The sequence below is a fragment of the Bombina bombina genome, chromosome 4 (assembly GCF_027579735.1).
Source record: "Bombina bombina isolate aBomBom1 chromosome 4, aBomBom1.pri, whole genome shotgun sequence".
NCBI classification, from domain to species: Eukaryota; Metazoa; Chordata; class Amphibia; order Anura; family Bombinatoridae; genus Bombina; species Bombina bombina.
The window spans coordinates 704,648,517-704,674,672 of NC_069502.1; the positions used below are offsets into that span (position 1 = coordinate 704,648,517).

The 26,156-nt window shown below is 41.5% G+C and overlaps 1 protein-coding gene and 1 pseudogene across 5 annotated transcripts in view; both read left to right on the forward strand.

The window, feature by feature from the left end:
- The window catches only part of BCLAF1 (BCL2 associated transcription factor 1), a 157,570-nt gene that overhangs the window by 98,929 nt on the left and 32,485 nt on the right, over positions 1-26,156 (forward strand). For 3 of the 5 annotated variants that reach the window (XM_053710892.1, XM_053710896.1, XM_053710894.1), the window contains exon 11: positions 8,421-8,570. The exons of 1 other annotated variant lie outside the window; for it this stretch is intronic. In XM_053710892.1, coding sequence (XP_053566867.1) covers positions 8,421-8,570 — 150 coding nt within the window. The remainder of the gene's footprint in view (positions 1-8,420; positions 8,571-26,156) is intronic. One more of the 5 variants, XM_053710895.1, reaches the window with a different exon arrangement.
- On the forward strand, positions 22,382-22,500 carry LOC128658446 (uncharacterized; annotated as a pseudogene).

Below are 26,156 nucleotides of genomic sequence, written 5' to 3' on the forward strand. Positions count from 1 at the left end.
CACAAGAGCCATGTCCGATACTGCGTCACAATTTGCAGAACATGAGGACGGAGAGCTTCATTCTGTGGGTGACGGATCTGATCCAGGGAGACCGGATTCAGAAATTTTAAATTTAAGCTTGAGAACCTCCGCGTATTACTAGGGGAGGTGTTAGCGGCTCTGAATGATTGTGACACGGTCGCGATCCTAGAGAAGTTATGTAGGCTGGATAAATACTATGCAGTGCCGGTGTGTACTGACGTTTTTCCTATACCTAAAAGGCTTACAGAGATTGTTAGCAAGGAGTGGGATAGACCTGGTGTGCCCTTTTCCCCTCCTCCGATATTTAGAAAAATGTTCCCAATAGACGCTACCACACGAGACTTATGGCAGACGGTCCCTATGGTGGAGGGAGCAGTTTCTACTTTAGCTAAACGCACCACTATCCCGGTGGAGGATAGTTGTGCTTTTTCAGATCCAATGGATAAAAAATTAGAAGGATACCTTAAGAAAATGTTTGTTCAACAAGGTTTTATATTACAGCCCCTTGCATGCATTGCGCCCGTCACTGCTGCGGCGGCTTTCTGGTTTGAGTCTCTAGAAGAGGCCATTTGCACAGCACCATTGGATGAGATTATGAACAAGCTTAAAGCACTTAAGCTAGCTAATGCATTTGTTTCGGACGCCGTTGTGCACTTAACCAAACTAACGGCTAAGAACTCCGGTTTTGCCATCCAGGCGCGCAGAGCGCTATGGCTTAAATCCTGGTCAGCAGATGTGACTTCTAAATCTAAATTGCTTAATATTCCTTTCAAAGGGCAAACCTTATTCGGGCCCGGTTTGAAAGAAATTATTGCTGACATTACAGGAGGTAAGGGTCACTCCCTTCCTCAGGATAGGGCCAAATCAAAGGCCAAACAGTCTAATTTTCGTGCCTTTCGTAATTTCAAGGCAGGAGCAGCATCAACTTCCTCCGCTCCAAAACAGGAAGGAACTGCTGCTCGTTACAGACAGGGTTGGAAAAGCAACCAATCCTGGAACAAGGGCAAGCAGGCCAGAAAGCCTACTTCTGCCCCTAAGACAGCATGAAGGAAGGGCCTCCTATCCGGAAACGGATCTAGTGGGGGGCAGACTTTCTCTTTTCGCCCAGGCTTGGGCAAGAGATGTCCAAGATCCCTGGGCGTTGGAGATCATATCTCAGGGATACCTTCTGGACTTCAAAACTTTTCCTCCACAAGGGAGATTTCATCTGTCAAGGTTATCAACTAACCTAATAAAGAAAGAGGCATTTCTACAATGTGTGCAAGACCTCTTAGTAATGGGAGTGATCCACCCAGTTCCGGGAACGGAACAAGGGCAAGGGTTTTACTCAAATCTGTTCGTGGGTCCCAAAAAAGAGGGGACCTTCAGACCAATCTTGGACTTAAAGATCTTAAACAAGTTCCTAAGAGTTCCATCGTTCAAAATGGAAACTATTCGAACCATCCTACCCATGATCCAAGAGGGTCAGTATATGACCACAGTGGACTTAAAGGATGCCTACCTTCACATACCGATTCACAAGGATCATTATCGGTACCTAAGGTTTGCCTTTCTAGACAGGCATTACCAGTTTGTAGCTCTTCCCTTTGGGTTAGCTACGGCCCCGAGAATTTTTACAAAGGTTCTGGGCTCACTTCTGGCGGTACTAAGACCGCGAGGCATAGCGGTGGCTCCGTACCTAGACGACATTCTGATACAAGCGTCGAGTTTTCAAAATGCAAAGTCTCATACAGAGATAGTTCTTGCATTTCTGAGGTCGCATGGGTGGAAAGTGAACGTGGAAAAGAGTTCTCTGTTACCACTCACAAGGGTTCCTTTTCTAGGGACTCTGATAGATTCTGTAGAGATGAAGATTTACCTGACTGAGTCCAGGTTATCAAAGATTCTAAATGCTTGCCGTGTCCTTCATTCCATTCCAAGGCCATCAGTAGCTCAGTGCATGGAAGTAATCGGCTTAATGGTCGCGGCAATGGACATAGTGCCATTTGCGCGCCTGCATCTCAGACCGCTGCAATTATGCATGCTAAGTCAGTGGAATGGGGATTATTCAGATCTATCCCCTCTACTGAATCTGGAACAGGAGGCCAGAGATTCTCTTCTCTGGTGGTTGTCGCGGGTTCATCTGTCCAAAGGAATGACTTTTCGCAGGCCAGATTGGACGATTGTAACAACAGATGCCAGCCTTCTAGGCTGGGGTGCAGTCTGGCACTCCCTGAAGGCTCAGGGATCGTGGACTCAGGAGGAGAAACTCCTCCCAATAAATATTCTGGAATTAAGAGTAATATTCAATGCTCTTCTAGCTTGGCCTCAGTTAGCAACACTGAGGTTCATCAGATTTCAGTCGGACAACATCACGACTGTGGCTTACATCAACCATCAAGGGGGAACCAGGAGTTACCTAGCGATGTTAGAAGTCTCCAAGATAATTCGCTGGGCAGAGTCGCACTCTTGCCACCTGTCAGCGATCCACATCCCAGGCGTGGAGAACTGGGAGGCGGACATTCTAAGTCGCCAGACTTTTCATCCGGGGGAGTGGGAACTTCATCCGGAGGTCTTTGCTCAACTGATTCAGCGTTGGGGCAAACCAGAACTGGATCTCATGGCGTCTCGCCAGAACGCCAAGCTTCCTTGTTACGGATCCAGATCCAGGGACCCGGGAGCGGTGCTGGTAGATGCTCTAGCAGCCCCTTGGGTTTTCAAGATGGCTTATGTGTTTCCTCCGTTTCCGTTGCTGCCTCATTTGATTGCCAGAATCAAACAGGAGAGAGCATCGGTGATTCTGATAGCACCTGCGTGGCCACGCAGGACCTGGTATGCAGACCTAGTGGACATGTCGTCCTGTCCTCCATGGTCTCTGCCTCTGAGGCAGGACCTTCTAATTCAGGGTCCTTTCAACCATCCAAGCCTAATTTCTCTGAAACTGACTGCATGGAGATTGAACGCTTGATTCTCTCAAAGCGTAGTTTCTCGGAGTCGGTTATTGATACATTAATACAAGCTCAGAAACCTGTTACCAGAAAAATTTACCATAAGATATGGCGTAAATATTTATATTGGTGTGAATCCAAGAGTTACTCATGGAGTAAGGTTAGGATTCCTAGGATATTGTCTTTTCTACAAGAGGGTTTAGAAAAGGGTTTATCTGCTAGTTCCTTAAAGGGACAGATTTCTGCTCTGTCTATTCTTTTACACAAACGTCTGGCAGAAGTTCCAGACGTTCAGGCTTTTTGTCAGGCTTTAGCTAGGATTAAGCCTGTGTTTGACTGTTGCTCCGCCGTGGAGCTTAAACTTAGTTCTTAAAGTTCTTCAAGGTGTTCCATTTGAACCCCTTCATTCCATTGATATTAAGCTGTTATCTTGGAAAGTTCTGTTTTGTTTTTTTTCCCTTAAATTTTTATTGAGATTTTTAGCATTGACATAATATAACACATGTCTATTGACAACAATAACAAAAGAATATAGTACAGTCAATCAAATGGATGTGAAGAATAATAACGTGTTGTTAAATTGTTACCAGGCATCCTAAAATCACAATTACATTAACATGTAGAAATCTTTGCAGTGTGCTCATACATCAGGAACCTCTATTTAAAAGAGCCAGTAGGAACATTATTAAACCTTAAACCAACAGAGGTAATTCTTAGGGTGGTAACTCAAGTTGCGCTATCATAATATCACAGTGTATACATACATTTTGTTTCTAAGTACACATCAAGATAATAGTTAGTGAATTTGAATATCAAACATTTGTATTGCCAATAAACCAATAGCTATGAAATCCCATTTTAAGTAGGATAAGTATACCTCCTAAAATATATGTGGCCACTCTTGGGCCCTTTTAAAGAAATATGGTACAGGGGAGGTGCAATAATGATACATGTGGTCACTCTTGGACCTCTAGTGAAATGAAATAGTTTAACTAGTATATAATATGGAAACAGCTTATATCAACGGTTATCAACAATTGCAGCAGGCAGTAACCCAGATTAACATTGATTTTTCCTAATAACATCTTCTTATATAGTGGAGCTGTACCATTAACCTGACTTTGATGTTGGTGGGTTACCATAAAGGGGCTTAAACTGCATGTACAATCGCAACTAAACAGGTTTGGCATGAGACATAGAAGGGTGCTGTGTGGCCATATTTGTGAACAAACATTAAATGGCAATTGGAAAATGAGAACAAGCAGTGTCCCTCAAACCTGAGTCTCCGTTGCCGTCATCCTATGCCTCAGGGCCATGTTAGACAGATTCAGGGCACTCTTTATAATATTTAATTAGATCTGTCCCAGGATGGCCATGACTATTGAAATCCAGCAGCCCAATGAATGAAAAAAAAAAAAAAGTGATGCCGTTTTTGGAAAATGATGGCTGCGTACCAAAGTTATTTACATAATTACCCCACTCCAACTCTGTACAAGGCTACTTGTAATAAAAGTACAGATGAAGCCGTCGCTGCGGCACCTCCTGCTAAGAGCAGGCTATCGTGGCTCACACAGGAGTTGTTCCAGGTCCCAGCGCTCGGCTGTGCTTCTGCCACATGAAGAGCTGGAGTCCCAAGTTGAATGGCGAGGTAGGTATTATCTATTTCTCCCGAAGCCATCTCTGATGTTATATCAGGCCTCACCTGCACAGTGGTCATTTTGCGGTCCAGCTTTGCGATGGACAGGGCAGTCTTTGAAGTTTGCCGGCATTTTGCATCATGCGGTAGGACTTTCTTTTCAGTATGCCGGTCGTCATTGCAGGAGCCGCCATCCGATTTGTAAGTATCCAAGGCTATAGGTGAATCGAGTGGCTCCTGGACAGGGATATCGTCTACTCTTAGCTTGACACATGTCTCGATCTCCATTGAGTCCAGTGAGTGTCTTGCAGACCGCTCAGAGCTCTTTGTCGCAGGGGCTTGTATCACACTCGGGGAGATGTGGGTTATCAGCCGGGGCTCAAACAATGTGTCTCTCTCTGCCTTCACAGGATCGCAGTCTCTCTGCAGGTCTCCCAGCTGGTTAGTAGCTGAGGGTAGGTAGAGCCCATTTTGTAGAGTTATTTCAAAGGCAGCTTGGTAGTTTTCCAAAAGATTGCTAAGCTCTGTTAGCAATGAGGCAGCTGGATACATGTTAGGTTTAGTTTAGGACTGCGCACTCAAGGCACAGCTCGTTATGGGGACAGGCTGAGGCTTCTATTATAGGGGAAGGCCTCAAAGTGAAAAGTCCGGTACTGAGGGCAGTGAAGCCCAGTCACCTTCCAAAACCCTATATCTGGAATGTAGACCTCTTCAGACAAGCCTCTCCACTATTTTAAACAAAGTATTGATAGAAATGTAGCTTTAAAGTGGAGAACAATGGAGGAAGCTTGAGGAGCTGAAGCTCAGTGCGACCTGCAAGATGGCCGCCGCCCGGGTGTCCCCCGGAAAGTTCTGTTTTTAATGGCTATTTCCTCGGCTCGAAGAGTCTCTGAGTTATCTGCCTTACATTGTGATTCTCCTTATCTGATTTTTCATTCAGACAAGGTAGTTCTGCGTACTAAACCTGGGTTTTTACCTAAGGTAGTTTCTAACAGGAATATCAATCAAGAGATTGTTGTTCCATCATTATGTCCTAATCCTTCAAAGAAGGAACGTCTTTTGCATAATCTGGACGTAGTCCGTGCCCTGAAGTTCTATTTACAGGCAACTAAGGATTTTCGGCAAACTTCTTCTCTGTTTGTCGTTTATTCTGGACAGAGGAGAGGCCAAAAGGCTTCGGCCACCTCTCTCTCGTTTTGGCTCCGTAGCATAATACGTTTAGCCTATGAGACTGCTGGACAGCAGCCCCCTGAAAGAATTACAGCTCATTCCACTAGAGCTGTGGCTTCCACCTGGGCCTTTAAGAATGAGGCCTCTGTTGAACAGATTTGCAAGGCTGCAACTTGGTCTTCACTTCATACCTTTTCAAAATTTTACAAATTTGACACTTTTGCTTCTTCGGAGGCAGTTTTTGGGAGAAAGGTTCTACAGGCAGTGGTTCCTTCTGTTTTAAGTGTTCATGCCTTGTCCCTCCCATCATCCGTGTACTTTAGCTTTGGTATTGGTATCCCATAAGTAATGGATGACCCGTGGACTGACTACACTTAACAAGAGAAAACATAATTTATGCTTACCTGATAAATTTATTTCTCTTGTAGTGTAGTCAGTCCACGGCCCGCCCTGTCTTTTAAGGCAGTTCTAAATTTTAATTAAAACTCCAGTCAGCACTGCACCCTATAGTTTCTCCTTTCTCGTCTTGTTTCGGTCGAATGACTGGATATGACATGTGAGGGGAGGAGCTATATAGCAGCTCTGCTTGGGTGATCCTCTTGCAACTTCCTGTTGGGAAGGAGAATATATCCCATAAGTAATGGATGACCCGTGGACTGACTACACTACAAGAGAAATAAATTTATCAGGTAAGCATAAATTATGTTTTATTGTTGCTTTTTATGATTTTGATTTTAACTGTTCATCTTAAATGAATACTCTGTGTGGAACTGTAAGGGTTAACACAGTAGGCGGTTATACACTTGTCTTTAAAAGGCAGGTAGGAGGTGTTAATCATTACTCTTGAAAAAGTTTGAGTCCGAAACGTACGTCGAGTGGGCATACATAGTGTGCATTATCAGGTTCCTGTGAGGCCACGATTAGTGTCTGTGACTGATCACGCAAACACTAGGTGGGCTGAGGTCCTTGTGATATATATACGAAGGGACAGGTGTTTAAAGTTGCCTGACTTTATCAGTTTGTAACGGTGACCTAGTACATTACAGTCAAGTAGTGGTCACAGCGTGGAGGTGGATCTGATACGAACTCTGGCGGCTTGTACACCCCCCCGCTATACAACCAGCAGCGGGTAAGCCTAGGATCAACTACACATCGGATTGGTTCAACAACGAACACACCCCTTTCCAGCCAGGTCACAGACGCTCCATCTTGGAAACGGTGATATTGGAGCTGAAAACTCCGGGGCTGTCGATACTACAAAGTTACATCTATACACGGCTTGTATATTTTTTATCAATTGTGAGTGCGATTCTTGTTTTATGGGAATATTAAAGTTATACATTTAATCTGCACTTAAATGCGGTTGGGCGCTTCTGTCTTTGTTTTTTCAGGGGTTTTTTATAACAATTTTCCTATTTACTTCTGTTACCAAGCTTGCTTTGATCTCTTGGAATCCTTTGTTGAAGCGTAAACCTAGGTAGGCTCAAAAGCGCTCATGAGTGTGCACGTGACTAGCAATATATAGCAACACTGCAACTATGTATAGCATTGCTACTAGCTTTGACAAGTGCATTCTCCAAAGGTCCTATAGACCTACTACAGACCTACTATTCAACAAAAGATACCAAGAGAACAAAGCACATTTAATAAGATGTAAAAGTTGTTTAAAATTTATTTTTGTGTCTGGACCATGGAAGTTTTAGTTTTTATTTTATTATCCCTTTATTTTGATTTGTATATGATATTAGGTTTGTTTTTGTTAATCAGAAAATTAAAATACTTTGTGGGATTTTAGAGTGTAGCCACTTAATTGGTTGCATAACTGGTAAGTACAAGATCTACACACACCTTTTTGAAAGAGTACTATGTATTGTTACACGCATCTTCTGGAAACAAATGGCATTTGTACATTATTTGAACTACAAATTGAAGAATAAGCTATTTAAAGTAAAATTATTTCATGGCTGAGATGACTGTTATGTGGACATAACACATGGCACGTTCCTCACACTCACCTGTAGCAATTGATTGGCCTTTTTTTTTACTTTCTATTTATTTTGCTAAATAATATAGTTTTAGGAGGGAAAAATACCACCTTTAGCATTTTATAACTGTTCTTTAATTCTTTCCTTCAATCTGTAGATTGTAAATTCTTCTCTTGTGTTTGTTTCTATGTATCTGTATTCTTTTTTTTTTTTTTTTCTCACCATGATTTGGTGTTCAGCATTTATCATGTATCCAGAGTTCTGGAATGTTGGCAGAGTTTTGCAAATAAATAATAAGAATCTCTCATATCATGGGCACTAAATAACATTGATTGGTTAGCTCATCATTCAGTGGGTGCATGGCGGATAAAAACTTACAGTATTTGTGTAATCTTAAAATGTGAAGCATGTGAACCTTTATTTTTTTTTCATGGTCCACACTTCAATTTTATTTTAGTTCACCATTTATTATCATATTTTAAATGTTTTTCCACAATGGAAGTACAGTAAACAAACTTGTATATTAAATGGTGACGGATGAGAAGACTCTTTAGGAAAAGCCCTGCAATTTCTGAGCAATTTTTTTATTTATTTTCAAATACGTTTGTGCATTTGTTTCCATTGTTAGTACAGCATAGCTAATACAAAGTGTACACTCCAACAACTAAACTAATTATTTAGCAGTTTCGAATTAGAGGCAGAGGCCGTGCACGAGGGGTGTTTGCTGGAACAAGTTCTGGTCCTGTGACTACAAGCACAAGTTTTCAAAAGAGGCCTAAAGAAGAGGAGTGGGATCCAGAATATACTCCTAAAAGCAAGAAATACTTCCTGGTGGGTGTTAGTTTCTCTTTGCATTATCAGATTGCTGAAAATAATCAAACATGGAATGTGTATTCATGTCATCTTGTTCTTCAAGCAGAAAAGCCTTCAGAGTAGCACTTTCATTATAGTGTAAGAGGAAATACATTTTCACGCCTCACCTACTTGCAAGTGAAGAATGGCCCTTTTTTTACAGAAGAGGGACCAAAAAGCCAAACGCTGAAACCTTGTCTTTTTCTGGTGAGAATGAGATGCCTCCCTTTCCTGCTACCTACTATTATTTTTTTTCCTATAGACAGAAACGCTTAGTCCTAATATTTTTTTTTGTTATTCTTTACCACCTCCCCTTTTATCTTTCTGTTTAAGAAATATGGCTATGTATGCTGTAGCTGTATCTTATTAGCTTACCCTTAAAGAGACAGTCAAAGTTTTAACTTAAATGAATTCAATAGAGCATGAAATTGTGAACATCGATCCAATTTACTTCTATTATCAATTTTACTTCATTCAATTGATATCATTTTGTTAGTTATCCTAGGTGAGCTCAGGAGTCTGCACATGTGTTTTTGCCATCTGGCAGCAACAATATTTATAGCAATGTTATACATCGTTGCAAACACTGCTGCCATAGACATGCTTACCTAGCTTTACTGTTCAGCAAAGGATACCAAGAGAACAAACCAAATTTGATGATAAAGCTACACTTGAAAGCTGTTTATAATTGGTTGCGCTGTCTGAATTACAATGTTTAAATTTGACTTTACTGTCCTTTTTAATTTGCTAATTTTTTATCATAGGCATCAGGCCTAGGTAGGGCATGTACCAGACTTGGTATATGATATAAAGTCCTCCAAAAAAAATGAGGTAAAAAATATAGCGTGCTACTGTATATAAATTTATTTCAAATCAAACGATTAGTACTCACAAAGAGGGAGCTACAATAGCTCCAATGTATGCAGTCAAAATATAAACTCTCCGGTAAAAGCAGTAGCTCTTCTGTAATAATTTTTTTTGCTGAATATATTTCTTCTGTTAAGTGTGATCAGTCCACGGGTCATCATTACTTCTGGGATATTACTCCTCCCCAACAGGAAGTGCAAGAGGATTCACCCAGCAGAGCTGCATATAGCTCCTCCCCTCTACGTCACTCCCAGTCATTCTCTTGCACCCAACGACTAGATAGGATGTGTGAGAGGACTATGGTGATTATACTTAGTTTTATATCTTCAATCAAAAGTTTGTTATTTTAAAATAGCACCGGAGTGTGTTATTACCTCTCTGGCAGAGTTTGAAGAAGAATCTACCAGAGTTTTGCTATGATTTTAGCCGGAGTAGTTAAGATCATATTGCTGTTCTCGGCCATCTGAGGAGTGAGGTAAACTTCAGATCAGGGGACAGCGGGCAGATGAATCTGCATAGAGGTATGTAGCAGTTTTTATTTTCTGACAATGGAATTGATGAGAAAATCCTGCCATACCGATATAATGTCATGTATGTATACTTTACACTTCAGTATTCTGGGGAATGGTACTTCACTAGAATTACACTGTAAGAAATACATAAAGCTGTTTAATAACTAGAGATTATGTTTAACGTTTTTGCTGGAATGTAAAATCGTTTTCATTTGCTGAGGTACTGTGTGAATAAATGTTTGGGCACTATTTTTCCACTTGGCAGTTGCTTAATCTGTTTTTCTGACAGTTTCTGTTCTCCCTCACTGCTGTGTGTGAGGGGGAGGGGCCGTTTTTTGGCGCTTTTTCTATGCATCAAATATTTCAGTCAGCAACTCATTGTATTCCCTGCATGATCCGGTTCATCTCTACAGAGCTCAGGGGTCTTCAAAACTTATTTTGAGGGAGGTAATTTCTCTCAGCAGAGCTGTGAGAATTATAGTTTGACTGAGATAAAAAACGTTTATTCTGTAATTTGTTTCCTGCTTTCAGAATTTGTTATCTTTGCTAATGGGATTAAACCTTTGCTAAAGTTGTGTTGTTTACAAGGATTGAGGCTATAACTGTTTCAATTTATTAATTTTCAACTGTCATAGATCTTCTGTGCTTCTTAAAGGCACAGTACATTTTAATATTATTCTAATTGAATTGTATTTCCAAGTTGCAAGTTTATTTGCTAGTGTGTTAAACATGTCTGATTCAGAGGATGATACCTGTGTCATTTGTTGCAATGCCAAAGTGGAGCCCAATAGAAATTTATGTACTAACTGTATTGATGCTACTTTAAATAAAAGTCAATCTGTACAAATTGAACAAATTTCACCAAACAACGAGGGGAGAGTTATGCCGACTAACTCGCCTCACGTGTCAGTACCTACATCTCCCGCTCAGAGGGAGGTGCGTGATATTGTAGCGCCGAGTACATCTGGGCGGCCATTACAAATCACATTACAGGATATGGCTACTGTTATGACTGAGGTTTTGGCTAAATTACCAGAACTAAGAGGTAAGCGTGATCACTCTGGGGTGAGAACAGAGTGCGCTGATAATATTAGGGCCATGTCAGACACTGCGTCACAGGTGGCAGAACATGAGGACGGAGAACTTCATTCTGTGGGTGACGGTTCTGATCCAAACAGACTGGATTCAGATATTTCAAATTTTAAATTTAAACTGGAAAACCTCCGTGTATTACTAGGGGAGGTGTTAGCGGCTCTGAATGATTGTAACACAGTTGCAATACCAGAGAAAATGTGTAGGTTGGATAAATATTTTGCGGTACCGACGAGTACTGAGGTTTTTCCTATACCTAAGAGACTTACTGAAATTGTTACTAAGGAGTGGGATAGACCCGGTGTGCCGTTCTCACCCCCTCCGATATTTAGAAAAATGTTTCCAATAGACGCCACCACAAGGGACTTATGGCAAACGGTCCCTAAGGTGGAGGGAGCAGTTTCTACCTTAGCTAAGCGTACCACTATCCCGGTGGAGGATAGCTGTGCTTTTTCAGATCCAATGGATAAAAAGTTAGAGGGTTACCTTAAGAAAATGTTTGTTCAACAAGGTTTTATATTGCAACCCCTTGCATGCATTGCGCCGATCACGGCTGCAGCGGCATTCTGGATTGAGTCTCTGGAAGAGAACATTGGTTCAGCTACTCTGGACGACATTACGGACAGGCTTAGAGTCCTTAAACTAGCTAATTCATTCATTTCGGAGGCCGTAGTACATCTTACTAAACTTACGGCGAAGAATTCAGGATTCGCCATTCAGGCACGCAGGGTGCTGTGGCTAAAATCCTGGTCAGCTGATGTTACTTCTAAGTCTAAATTGCTTAATATACCTTTCAAAGGGCAGACCTTATTCGGGCCCGGGTTGAAAGAGATTATCGCTGACATTACAGGAGGTAAAGGCCATGCCCTGCCTCAGGACAAAGCCAAAGCCAAGACTAGACAGTCTAATTTTCGTTCCTTTCGTAATTTCAAAGCAGGAGCAGCATCAACTTCCTCTGCACCAAAACAGGAAGGAGCTGTTGCTCGCTACAGACAAGGATGGAAGCCTAACCAGTCCTGGAACAAGGGCAAGCAGACTAGGAAACCTGCTGCTGCCCCTAAAACAGCATGAATTGAGGGCCCCCGATCCGGGATCGGATCTAGTGGGGGGCAGACTTTCTCTCTTCGCCCAGGCTTGGGCAAGAGATGTTCAGGATCCCTGGGCGCTAGAGATAATATCTCAGGGATACCTTCTGGACTTCAAATACTCTCCTCCAAGAGAGAGATTTCATCTGTCAAGATTGTCAACAATCCAGACAAAGAAAGAGGCGTTTCTATGCTGCGTACAAGAGCTCTTGTTAATGGGAGTAATCCATCCAGTTCCACGATCGGAACAGGGACAGGGGTTTTACTCAAATCTGTTTGTGGTTCCCAAAAAAGAGGGAACTTTCAGACCAATCCTGGACTTAAAGATCCTAAACAAATTCCTAAGAGTTCCATCGTTCAAGATGGAGACTATTCGGACAATTTTACCTATGATCCAAGAGGGTCAATACATGACCACTGTAGATTTAAAAGATGCTTACCTTCACATACCGATTCACAAAGATCATTATCGGTACCTAAGGTTTGCCTTCCTAGACAGGCATTACCAGTTTGTGGCTCTTCCATTCGGATTGGCTACAGCTCCAAGAATCTTCACAAAGGTTCTGGGTGCTCTTCTGGCGGTACTAAGACCGCGGGGAATCTCGGTAGCTCCATACCTAGATGACATTCTGATACAAGCTTCAAGCTTTCAAACTGCCAAGTCTCATACAGAGTTAGTGCTGGCATTTCTAAGGTCACATGGATGGAAGGTGAACGAAAAGAAAAGTTCACTCGTTCCACTCACAAGAGTTCCCTTCCTGGGGACTCTTATAGATTCTGTAGAAATGAAGATTTACCTGACAGAGGACAGGCTAACAAGACTTCAAAGTGCTTGCCGCACCCTTCATTCCATTCAACACCCGTCAGTGGCTCAATGCATGGAGGTAATCGGCTTAATGGTAGCGGCAATGGACATAGTACCCTTTGCACGCTTACACCTCAGACCACTGCAACTGTGCATGCTAAGTCAGTGGAATGGGGATTACTCAGACTTATCCCCTTCTCTGAATCTGGATCAAGAGACCAGAAATTCTCTTCTATGGTGGCTTTCTCGACCACATCTGTCCAGGGGGATGCCATTCAGCAGACCAGACTGGACAATTGTAACAACAGACGCCAGCCTTCTAGGTTGGGGTGCCGTCTGGAATTCTCTGAAGGCTCAGGGACAATGGAGTCAGGAGGAGAGTCTCCTGCCAATAAACATTCTGGAATTGAGAGCAGTTCTCAATGCCCTCCTGGCTTGGCCCCAGTTGACAACTCGGGGGTTCATCAGGTTTCAGTCGGACAACATCACGACTGTAGCTTACATCAACCATCAGGGAGGGACAAGAAGCTCCCTAGCTATGATGGAAGTATCAAAGATAATTTGCTGCGCAGAGTCTCACTCTTGCCACCTGTCAGCAATCCACATCCCGGGAGTGGAGAACTGGGAGGCGGATTTCTTAAGTCGTCAGACTTTTCATCCGGGGGAGTGGGAACTTCATCCGGAGGTCTTTGCCCAAATACTTCGACGTTGGGGCAAACCAGAGATAGATCTCATGGCGTCTCGACAGAACGCCAAGCTTCCTCGTTACGGGTCCAGATCCAGGGATCCAGGAGCAGTCCTGATAGATGCTCTGACAGCACCTTGGGACTTCAGGATGGCTTACGTGTTTCCACCCTTCCCGTTGCTTCCTCGATTGATTGCCAGAATCAAACAAGAGAGAGCATCAGTGATTCTAATAGCACCTGCGTGGCCACGCAGGACTTGGTATGCAGACCTGGTGGACATGTCATCCTGTCCACCTTGGTCTCTACCTCTGAAACAGGACCTTCTGATACAGGGTCCCTTCAAACATCAAAATCTAACTTCTCTGAAGCTGACTGCTTGGAAATTGAACGCTTGATTTTATCAAGACGTGGATTTTCTGAGTCAGTTATTGATACCTTAATACAGGCTAGGAAACCTGTTACCAGAAAGATTTACCATAAGATATGGCGTAAATACCTATATTGGTGTGAATCCAAAGGTTACTCTTGGAGTAAGGTTAGGATTCCTAGGATATTGTCTTTTCTACAAGAAGGTTTAGAAAAGGGTTTATCTGCTAGTTCATTAAAGGGACAGATCTCAGCTCTGTCCATTCTGTTACACAAACGTCTGTCAGAAGTTCCTGACGTCCAGGCTTTTTGTCAGGCTTTGGCCAGGATTAAGCCTGTGTTTAAAACTGTTGCTCCACCATGGAGTTTAAACCTTGTTCTTAATGTTTTACAGGGCGTTCCGTTTGAACCCCTTCATTCCATTGATATAAAGTTGTTATCTTGGAAAGTTCTATTTTTAATGGCTATTTCCTCGGCTCGAAGAGTCTCTGAATTATCAGCCTTACATTGTGATTCTCCTTATTTGATTTTTCATTCGGATAAGGTAGTCCTGCGTACTAAACCTGGGTTCTTACCTAAGGTAGTTACTAACAGGAATATCAATCAAGAGATTGTTGTTCCTTCTTTATGCCCAAATCCTTCTTCAAAGAAGGAACGTCTACTGCACAACCTGGATGTAGTCCGTGCTCTAAAATTTTACTTACAGGCAACTAAGGAATTTCGACAAACGTCTTCTCTGTTTGTCATTTACTCTGGGCAGAGGAGAGGTCAAAAAGCTTCCGCTACCTCTCTTTCTTTTTGGCTTCGTAGCATAATTCGTTTAGCTTATGAGACTGCTGGACAGCAGCCTCCTGAAAGAATTACAGCTCATTCTACTAGAGCTGTGGCTTCCACTTGGGCCTTCAAGAATGAGGCCTCTGTTGAACAGATTTGCAAGGCTGCAACTTGGTCTTCGCTTCATACTTTTTCCAAATTTTACAAATTTGACACTTTTGCTTCATCGGAGGCTATTTTTGGGAGAAAGGTTCTTCAGGCAGTGGTTCCTTCTGTATAAAGAGCCTGCCTATCCCTCCCGTCATCCGTGTACTTTTGCTTTGGTATTGGTATCCCAGAAGTAATGATGACCCGTGGACTGATCACACTTAACAGAAGAAAACATAATTTATGCTTACCTGATAAATTCCTTTCTTCTGTAGTGTGATCAGTCCACGGCCCGCCCTGTTTTTAAGGCAGGTAAATATTTTTTAATTTATACTCCAGTCACCACTTCACCCTTGGCTTTTCCTTTCTCGTTGGTCCTTGGTCGAATGACTGGGAGTGACGTAGAGGGGAGGAGCTATATGCAGCTCTGCTGGGTGAATCCTCTTGCACTTCCTGTTGGGGAGGAGTAATATCCCAGAAGTAATGATGACCCGTGGACTGATCACACTACAGAAGAAAGGAATTTATCAGGTAAGCATAAATTATGTTTTTTTTGTTCTTGTTGTATTACATATGGGGGCTGAGAGATGTTTGAGATTGTTTAATTCTGCACTCTTGCCAGCTCCGTTGCTATGGTTTGCTTCAGCGGTCTATTCCGGCACTTGCCAAGGCAGGTTAAATTTGGCACTTAAGGTTGTTACCATTGATCTTCATTTCAAAAACACTTAAATATTTATACTGTGGTGTTCAAGTGGTTTCTCAGATTAGCCATAGAAAACAACCACTCTTTGTGCCTCATTTCCACTGTGCTAAGAAGAGTAATAAAGATTCTAGTGACTTCTTACAGCACTTTAAAAAGGTAGTCATACTCCTATTGTGGATTCTTCAGAGGAACTCTAGCGTTGACATTGTTAAATCTTTTCTGACCAAGCATTGCTGGCTGTTCAAATTGGAGAAAAGTTACCTTTCTATCCAGTTATACCTGTTTTTGATAGCAGACTGTCAGAGCTTATATTTTAAGTGGATGACTTGGTTGCAAAGCAGATTCCTGACTGAATTTTAATGGGTATGCTTGACCCCTAAAATGAGAACCAACTTTACAGACCGGTTATTTGTTAGTCAGTAGACAAGTCATTGTTTATTTTTAATGAGGACATGCAAAATATGGAAGTTTACAGACTTGAAAGATATATATATATATAAAGTCCTAGGCAAATAGGTGGGCAATCCCCTGTGTAACAAAACATATGATTAGAAATAATATATATTATTCTACCCCTTCACGTGGCCTCGGCTGTAGGGCTAGGGCTTAGCTAAATATTCAGTAGATAAGCCACACTTGCCTTGTTTATATAGAAGTATCCAATAGATTGGTTTGTCCATTTAATTTATTTCCTAGATACTTATAAAATGACAAGTAAACTTATTTAGAAGAATGGAATATATTCTGTCATACTACTAAGCTAAACTCAGTTACATACTAACAGTAACATTAAACTGTGTCATACTGATAGTACTGGAAAGTGCCTATGATGTCAGAAAACAAATCTTAAAGGGACACATACACTCATTTCTTTTTAAAGACACGACGAGTCCACGGATTTCATCCTTACTTGTGGGATATTCACCTCCTGGTCAGCAGGAGGCGGCAAAGAGCACCACAGCAGAGCTGCTATATATAGCTCCTCCCTTCCCTCCCACTCCAGTCATTCTCTTTGCCTACGTTAGTGAAAGGAAGATGTAAAGTGAGGTGTTAGATTAGATTCTTCAACTAAGAGTTTATTATTTTTAAAGTAGTGCCAGAGAGTGCTACTTTGTTCTAGGGTGTAGCCGTAGTCCATATCAGTCTCTACAGTAGAGCTATTGGTGGCTTTAGAGCAATGGGAACTTGTGGGACATAATTCTCACTGCGCCTCCCATGTGTTTTGCTGCCCTGTATGCCTTAGTCTGAGGAAAAGGATTACTCAGCATGCCTTTTTCCACAGGTCAATAGGAGGGAGAGGACCTCTTACACCTGGACGCTGCCTTATTACCGGGCAGTAGATGAGCTAAGTGCTAACTTTTTTTTCTGGGGATAAAGAGAATCTCAGAATAAGTTGGGGCACTTGGATTTCTATGTACAGACCTCATAGTTATAAGACTCCTTATAGGGGTTTCATGGATAGAATCTCCTAGCGTTCTAGGAGTTACTAAAGGGCAGTATGGATGCAGGCACTGGGGCTAATGGTGACTCTCCTCTCCCGGTGGTTCACACTGTAGCCGACTGTGAGTTTGTATATGAGCGATACAGTGTGCGTGTTCAGTGTGTAGGGTATACACTATTTTTATTTAGCAGTTGAGGTACTGTAATACACAGAGGTGCTTCACTGTTAGTTTATTTCAGCGGACTAAGCAGTCAGTTTTTCTCCCATTACAATGGCGATCAGGAGAGGACTATTGTTGCTCCCTTGGGTTGCGGAGTTTGTGATACTGTCATGTCGGCAAGCTCAGTAATGCCGGGTGCAAGCTCAGAATGTTTAAGCTTCACTATTTTGTTAGCAGCGGCTAAGAAGGCGATCAGTAGCGGCTAAGAAGGAGTTACGCTAAGAGACTGCCTTATTTGTTTTCTCTTCCGGGGGTTCAATTTATCTAAATAGTAGTAACGACCGGGAGACGACTTTGACACGCCCACGAAGGGCGGGTTTGTGTGGCGCCAATTTTATGGTGCAACCTTTTCTAGGCTTCCGGTTATTGTAAGGATCAGGGAAGTTCAGTCAGCTAGCGTCTCTCTCTTAGGGTTATCGGTTACTGAGATGTTCTGACAGTGGGCGCTAAAAGGACAGCGCTTCAGCTGAGTCATGTAATGAGCAGATGAGCTGACAGATACCGCAGCTGGGTTAAGCTGAGGTATAAAAGGGGATTTGCAACATTATCTGCCTCTTGTTTCTCTATTCAGACATTCTGCCATTTTAAATAAAGAAATCTTCTTTTAAAATTTTAAAGAAACAGTACCGATTTTAATGTTTTTTTTACATATGCAAATCTCAAGAGAACCCTACAAAGTGTTCTCACTATGTTGTAAAGGGAACTCCAAGGGGATAGAGAATTTTTTTCCTTAAGTGTCCAAACTTTTTGGCCCACACATGCAGTGCCCTGCGCTTCCTCCCAATCTCCATCTGTAGTTGCTTTTCCAAACATCGCTCATATTAGGTCATGGCAATATCTATGGCATGGTATGCTTTTCCTGTGCTAACCAGGGAATACACGTCTGTAGTGTATTAATTAATTAAAAAAAAAAAATTCTTCCGTAAAGCTGAGGGTGCTTGCTTTGACAGCACATATACTAAAATTGCTGAGAAGATTAGCATGGACGCAAATTTGTGTAGCGTTCCATGAACGGAAGTTTTTTTGGTTACATATGGGGGTTAATCGCTCTGGGTATCTCCTTTATCTGGCAACGGTTGTTTCGGGAGTATCGCATAAGGATTTTTCAGTCTCTGATGAAGTTATTCCTTTATCTGATCCTGAATTATTTGCCTCATGTCGGTTAACATGTTTTACATTTACTATTAGAGGCAGTTTTATTTACTCTGGGTGACCCCACACTAGCAGGTTATTCTATTATTATTATGTTCCCTTCTAGGTGAAAGTATATATTTCTGTACCAGATAGGGCTATAGGGTTTCACATTTTTCCCTATAACTTAGAGGGAGATGCTCAAAAAAGAAAAAGAAAAAGAGGGGGCGCCCTAAGTGTAGGAGAGAAGATGTGACCAAATAATTCTATACTTATGTATCTAGATGTTAGATTAATATTAAAAAATGCTAAAGTGATAAATCAAGGTGATATACTGTGGGAACCAGTGTCAATGTGGTTTTAAAGTGATAAATCATACAATGTGCAATGTTATACAGTGTTAATCGATAGCAATGTGATACAGGGTAAAAGTAATAAACAATCAAAACAAACACAGTGATAATAAAGTGAAAGTCTCTATTGGGATGGGAGGCAGCTATCTGTGATGATCCAGGCCAGGATCCAGGAGCAGCAATCTATGAAGAGAAAAGACAGAAGCGCCACATGGCCCAATATTGTTTGATCCAGAATAAATAGATCTTAAGGTGATGAGTAAACTCACGTTTAGTAGAGCACCTCAGTTAGTGCTAGATATACGGTCTGGGATCTATTTGGTCACCCAGAAGACCAACTTCCTGCACAGGAGCTGATGTCTGTATAGGCAGAAGGAAAACACAGGTGCCAATATGGCCTAGTATTGCTGGTGCAAAGGTGTCAATACAAGCAAAGAGATGAATAATACTCACAAAGTGTAAAGCACCTCTCGTGGTGCTATAGAGGCATGAAGGGGTCAATTCAGTCACCCAACAGACTTGTAGCCAGACATCCAAATGGATCCAGAGGTACAAAAGGATCCCACAATTGATCCAGAAAAGGAATTAATCCTCAGGAAAAGGATAAAAGATATATATCCCAAAGAAAGATGCAGCAAGTGTTCAAAATATTAAAAAGTGACTTTAATAAAATTGTAAAAATAACAGGCAACGCGTTTCTCAGCCAATGGCTGTTTCATCAGGCTTCATAAAATGTTTACTGAACACTTGCTAGATATACCCTAAACCTAAATTAATTGATATTAAACAGGTGGTAGTGGGATGGGTCTACTTAATCAGTAATATGATCCCAACCAATCAGTTGCTACCATATAGAACACACATTAAAATATAAACATAAACAGTGTACAATATAATATACAATGCATAATACAGATTTCATACATTCCTAGTTAACATTATTCATGCTACATTTTATTTAGTCAAATATACTTAAAAAAACTTTATACCTTATTTTTTAGAAAACAATAATAATAAAGCACACATTAAAACATACAGCATAATGTCAACCATACACAGTATGGGAGGCAATGCTTAATAGCAATTTTTGTATATATATATTTTCCTAGTTGGTATTACATTTGATTTTAAGCTATCATTTCACTAAACTTATAAAGGTCATACCTTGTTATGAGTGACATGTTGTATAAAGGCAAATTAATTTCAGATGACATGTGTGATTGGGAACAGACAGAGCACAGCAATTCCAATACCAGTGAACGTTAAGTTCTTTTGAAAAAATAAGTAGATGTCTCAATCAGCTATTGTCTCATAGTTTCAAGTTCTGTGTAATTTAAATTCGCCGCTAACTAAGTCGGCGTCCACAGGCGCTCAATGCGCATGACAAGCTACAGTCAGATGTGGCCCAATCGCTGCATACGCTCCTACTCTTGAGCGTATGCAGCGATTGGGCCACATCTGACTGTAGCTTGTCATGCGCATTGAGCGCCTGTGGACGCCGACTTAGTTAGCGGCGAATTTAAATTACACAGAACTTGAAACTATGAGACAATAGCTGATTGAGACATCTACTTATTTTTTCAAAAGAACTTAACGTTCACTGGTATTGGAATTGCTGTGCTCTGTCTGTTCCCAATCACACATGTCATCTGAAATTAATTTGCCTTTATACAACATGTCACTCATAACAAGGTATGACCTTTATAAGTTTAGTGAAATGATAGCTTAAAATCAAATGTAATACCAACTAGGAAAATATATATATACAAAAATTGCTATTAAGCATTGCCTCCCATACTGTGTATGGTTGACATTATGCTGTATGTTTTAATGTGTGCTTTATTATTATTGTTTTCTAAAAAATAAGGTATAAAGTTTTTTTAAGTATATTTGACTAAATAAAATGTAGCATGAATAATGTTAACTAGGAATGTATGAAATCTGTATTATGCATTGTATATTATATTGTACACTGTTTATGTTTATATTTTAATGTGTGTTCTATATGGTAGCAACTGATTGGTTGGGATCATATTACTGATTAAGTAGACCCATCCCACTACCACCTGTTTAATATCAATTAATTTAGGTTTAGGGTATATCTAGCAAGTGTTCAGTAAACATTTTATGAAGCCTGATGAAACAGCCATTGGCTGAGAAACGCGTTGCCTGTTATTTTTACAATTTTATTAAAGTCACTTTTTAATATTTTGAACACTTGCTGCATCTTTCTTTGGGATATATATCTTTTATCCTTTTCCTGAGGATTAATTCCTTTTCTGGATCAATTGTGGGATCCTTTTGTACCTCTGGATCCATTTGGATGTCTGGCTACAAGTCTGTTGGGTGACTGAATTGACCCCTTCATGCCTCTATAGCACCACGAGAGGTGCTTTACACTTTGTGAGTATTATTCATCTCTTTGCTTGTATTGACACCTTTGCACCAGCAATACTAGGCCATATTGGCACCTGTGTTTTCCTTCTGCCTATACAGACATCAGCTCCTGTGCAGGAAGTTGGTCTTCTGGGTGACCAAATAGATCCCAGACCGTATATCTAGCACTAACTGAGGTGCTCTACTAAACGTGAGTTTACTCATCACCTTAAGATCTATTTATTCTGGATCAAACAATATTGGGCCATGTGGCGCTTCTGTCTTTTCTCTTCATAGAGGGAGATGCTATTGCATGAAGGGACCCTATGGTTAGAAGCTGGGTATGGCTACTGTTTCCTGCATGGATGTGTACTGGTGTCATACTTTTTCTGTTTACAGACACTCCTCTCACAGGATAGGAGAAGCTTTTTTTTACGTTAGTGAATAACGTAAAGGAAGTATAGGAAAATTTCTTTCCTTTCAGGATGGCATGGAATTTTTTCATAAGTATAAGCAGTTTAAATCTTTTTGGAGTCCCTATCTGACTTAAGATAGGGAGAAATAGCCCAAGTAGCTTGCTGTTGAGTTAAGGAACACAATACATTAAGCCTGCTGTGCAAGCAAGACAGCATGACAGGCTTGCCCCGATCCGGGACTGGATCTTGTTGGGGACAGTCTTTCCTTTTTTTTTTTTCTAGGGCTTGGGTTCGAGATGTTCTGTATACTGGGGCAATAGAATCTGTTTTCCAGGGATACAAATTCAAAAGTTTTCCTTTCTGGGACAGGTTTCTGTTTTCAAGGTTTTCTGCGGAACAGACAAAGGGAGAGGCGTTCTTACACTGCGTGAGAGGCCTTTCCAACCGGATGTTATTCCAGTCTGTTTGTGGTTCCCACAAAGGAGGGGGTCTTCAGACCAATTCTAGACCTCCAAAAATCTAATCAAATTTTTCAGTGTACTGTCCTTCAAGATGGAAAGGGATTTGTTCCATTCTTCATTTGATCCAGGAGGGTCAATTTATGACCTCAGTGGATTCCTAGGACGTGTATCTGCATGCTCCCATTATCAGGGATCATCACAAGTTCTTAAGGTTTGATTTTCTGGTCAAACATTACCAGTTTGTGGCTCTTCCTTTCGGTCTGGCCACAGCCCCAGAATCTTCACAAAGGTTCTGGTATCTCTGTTGACAATGCTTCATGCAAAAGCATTGCAGTGGCGTCTTATCTAGACGACAGTCTACTGCCAAACTGCGTTGAATGCACCAGATCCTGTCTGAACTCGGAAGTTGAGCATGGCCAGGCTTGGTCAGTACCTGGATGGGAGACTGCCTGGGAACACCAGGTGTGGTAACCATTTATTCTAGTTCGGGTTCTATCTTTTCGACTAGCAAGGTCCCACCGGCCTTGGTATTTTCCTTCCTACGGTTTACGGCTGGAAGGTGATTTTAGAAAGGTGTTACTAGGAACCTTAATAGATTCTTTGTATATGAAGATATTTCTGACAGAAGTCAGGAAATCAAAGATTATCGATACTTGTCTTCAGTCCACTCCTACGATCTTCAGTGGCTCAGTGCGTGGAGTTCATTGGGCTGTTGGTGGCGGCAATGGATATCATCCTGTTTGCTCGCTTTCATCTTAGAGATTTGCAGTTGTACATGCTACGACAAGGGTTCAGGGCTTATTCAGACTTGTCATCCCGACTTCTACTGGAGCAGGAGACAAGGGAGTCTCTACAAAGCAGAAGGTTGTGGGTTTGAACCCAGGCAAAGCTCCTACTTTCTGATCTGTTATTTGCTTCTGTTGTCAACTAGCCTTCCAAAGCAGAAGTTGATTTTTATTCTGAGAACGATTTCAAATGCTCTTCTGGCCTGGCCTCAGTTGGTTTCGGCCCAGTTCATCAGGTTTCAGACGGACAACATAATGACAGTGGCTTACATCAATCATCAGGGAGGAACAAGGAGTTCTTTAGCGATGACCGAAGTAGCCAAGATAATCCAGTGGGCGGAGGCCCATTCTTGTCATCTGTTAGCGATCCACATCCCAGGGGTGGATAATTGGGAGGCGGACTTTCTGAGTAGACAGACTTTTCGTCCGGGAGAGTGGGAACTCCATACGGAAGTATTCTCCAACCTGATTCTCTAATGGAGTCGGCCGGAGTTAGCTTTCATAGCATCTCACCAGAATACTGAGCTCCCGAGATACGGGTCGAGGTCCAGGGATCCCCAGGCAGAACTGATAGATGCTCTGGCAGGTCCTTGGTCATTCAATCTTGCATACCTATTTCCTCTGTTTGCGTTTCTTCCTCTAGTCAGTGCTCAAATCAAACCGGAGAGGGCATCAGTGATCCTCATTGCCCCTGCGTGGCCTCGCGGGATTTGGTATTTAGATCTGGTGGAAATGTCATCACTGCCACCTTGGAAACTTCCATTGAGGAAACACCTCATTCAGGGGCCCTTCCTTCACCCAAATCTAGTTTCTCTGATGCTAACTGCTTGGAGATTGAACGCTTAATCTTATCCAAGCGGGGATTTTCTTATTCGGTCATATATACCATGATACAGTCTCGTAAGCATGTGACTAGAAGGATTTACCATAAGATATGGCGTCGATATCTTTTTGGCTTTGAATTCAAAGGCTACTCATGGAGTAGAGCTAGGCTTCCCAGAATTTTGTCCTTTCTCCAAGAAGGATTGGAGAAGGGTTTATAGGCAAGTTCCCTAAAGGGTTAGATCTCTGCCTTATCTATTTTGTTACGTATACGTCTGACGGATGTCCCAGAAGTTCATTCCTTTTGTCAGGCTTTGGTTAGAATCAGGCCTGTCTTTAATCCAATTACTCCTCCATGGAGTCTGAGTTTAGTTCCCAAAATTATTCAAGAGGTTCTGTTGAAACCAATACATTTCTTAGATATCAAGTTGTTATCTTGGAAAGTTTTATTTCTTGTTACCTTTTCTTCAGCTCAAAGAGTGTCTGAACTTTCGGTGTTAAAATTAATTTCTCCTTACCTTATTTTTCATTCAGTTAAGGTAGTTTTACGTACTAACCTAGGGTTTCTTCCTAAGGTTGTCTCAAGCAAGAACATTAAGCTAGAGATTGTTGTTCATTCTCTGTGTCCTAATCCTCCTTCTCAAAAGGATCGTTTTTTACACAAATTTGGACGTGGTCCGTGCTTTGAAAATTTGTTTCCAAGCGACTAAAGTCTTTGTCATTCGTCTTCTTTGTCGTTTTCTCTGGGAAACGTAAGGTTTAGAAAGCTTCGGCTACCTCTTTCTTTTTGGCTGAAGGGTATCATCTGTTTTGCATATGAGACAGCAGCCTCCTGTAAGGGTTACGGCTCATTCCACTAGGGCTGTTGCTTCCTCATGGGCATTCAAGAATGAAGCTTCTGTAGAACAGCTTTGCAAGGTTGCAACTTGGTCCTCCCTTCACACTTTTTCTGAATTTTACAAATTCAATATTTTTGCCTCGGCTGAGGCTGTTTTTGGGAGAAAGGTTCTTCAAGCAGTGGTGCCTTCCGTTTAGGTTACCTGTCTTGTCCCTCCCTTATCATCTGTGTACTCTAGCTTTACTATTGTATCCCACAAATAAAGATGAAATCTGTGGACTCATCGTTTCTTTAAAAAGAAAATAAAATTTATGCTTACCTGATAAATTTGTTTCTTTTTAGACACAATGAGTCCACGGCCCGCCCTGTTTTTCTGAGACAGGTTATTAATTTTTGTAAACTTCAGACACCTCTGCACCTTGACTTTTCCTTTCTCTTCCTAAATTTCGTTCGAAAGACTGGAGTGGGAGGGAAGCGAGAAGCTATATATAGCAGCTCTGCTGTGGTGCTCTTTGCCTCCTCCTGCTGACCAGGAGGTGAATATCCCACAAATAAGCATGAAATCCGTGGACTCATCGTGTCTCTAAAAAGAAACAAATTTATCAGGTAAGCATAAATTTTCTTTTTTTGTTTGCATAAATGTTTTGTAGATTATCTATTTTATATAGCACATAAAGGTTTTTTTTTTTTTTTTAAATGTATAGTTTTGCTTATTTTTAAATAACATTGCTCTGATTTTCAGACTCCTAACCAAGAGGAGAATATCAACGGATACCTACTCCAGCTTGCTCCTGTTTGTGTAAAGGGTCTTTTCATATGCAAAAGAAGGGGGAGTGTCTTATTTCCCACTTGCAGTGGGCTTTCCAGCTACCTTTTCAACAGAGCTAAACTGAGAGGAAGTTTTCCTTAATACAGGTAGAGTCCACAGCTGCATTTATTACTTTTGGGAAATACATAACCTGGCCACCAGGAGGAGGCAAAGACACCAGAGCCAAAGGCTTAAATACCTTCCCCACTTCCCTCATCCCCCAGTCATTCTTTGCCTTTCGTCACAGAAGGTTGGCAGAGAAGTGTCAGAAGATTATGGAGTAGTTCCTTAGAAAGGGTATCTGCCCTTCAAGATGGGACTGGAGTTTTAAGTAGTCTTGTCAGCCTCTCAGAGAGAGCATTGATGAAAGTTAGAGTCTGGAGATGCAGGGAGAGTCTTTCTGGGAAACCATCCAGACTCATATTAACATTTCCATAAGCAATCAGCGTTGACTAGTTTTGCTGCCTGCAATCTTCACTCAAGTGTCAGAAGCACTACTACAATCTGTCAAACTTAAAGGACCATGTTGCTGTTCCACGACATAGATTCCGGTAAGATCGTTTCAATTTTTACACACATATTAACGATAGAAGACAGGATCACAGTGGGACTCCTTTATCTTTATGGAATCGAGGGTTAATATCTCCTGAGGGGGATTATTGATCATCATTGGGGTCTTTTAATCCTATTTATGAGATTTTGACTGCTTATGTGTAGAGATGTTTTGGGGCTCATAGGCTGATACGGAACATACAGGTTATTTCTTTATAATGACACGTTGAGTCCACGGATCATCAATTACTGTTGGGAATATCACTCCTGGCCAGCAGGAGGAGGCACAGCGTACCACAGCAGAGCTGTTAAGTATCAATTTCCT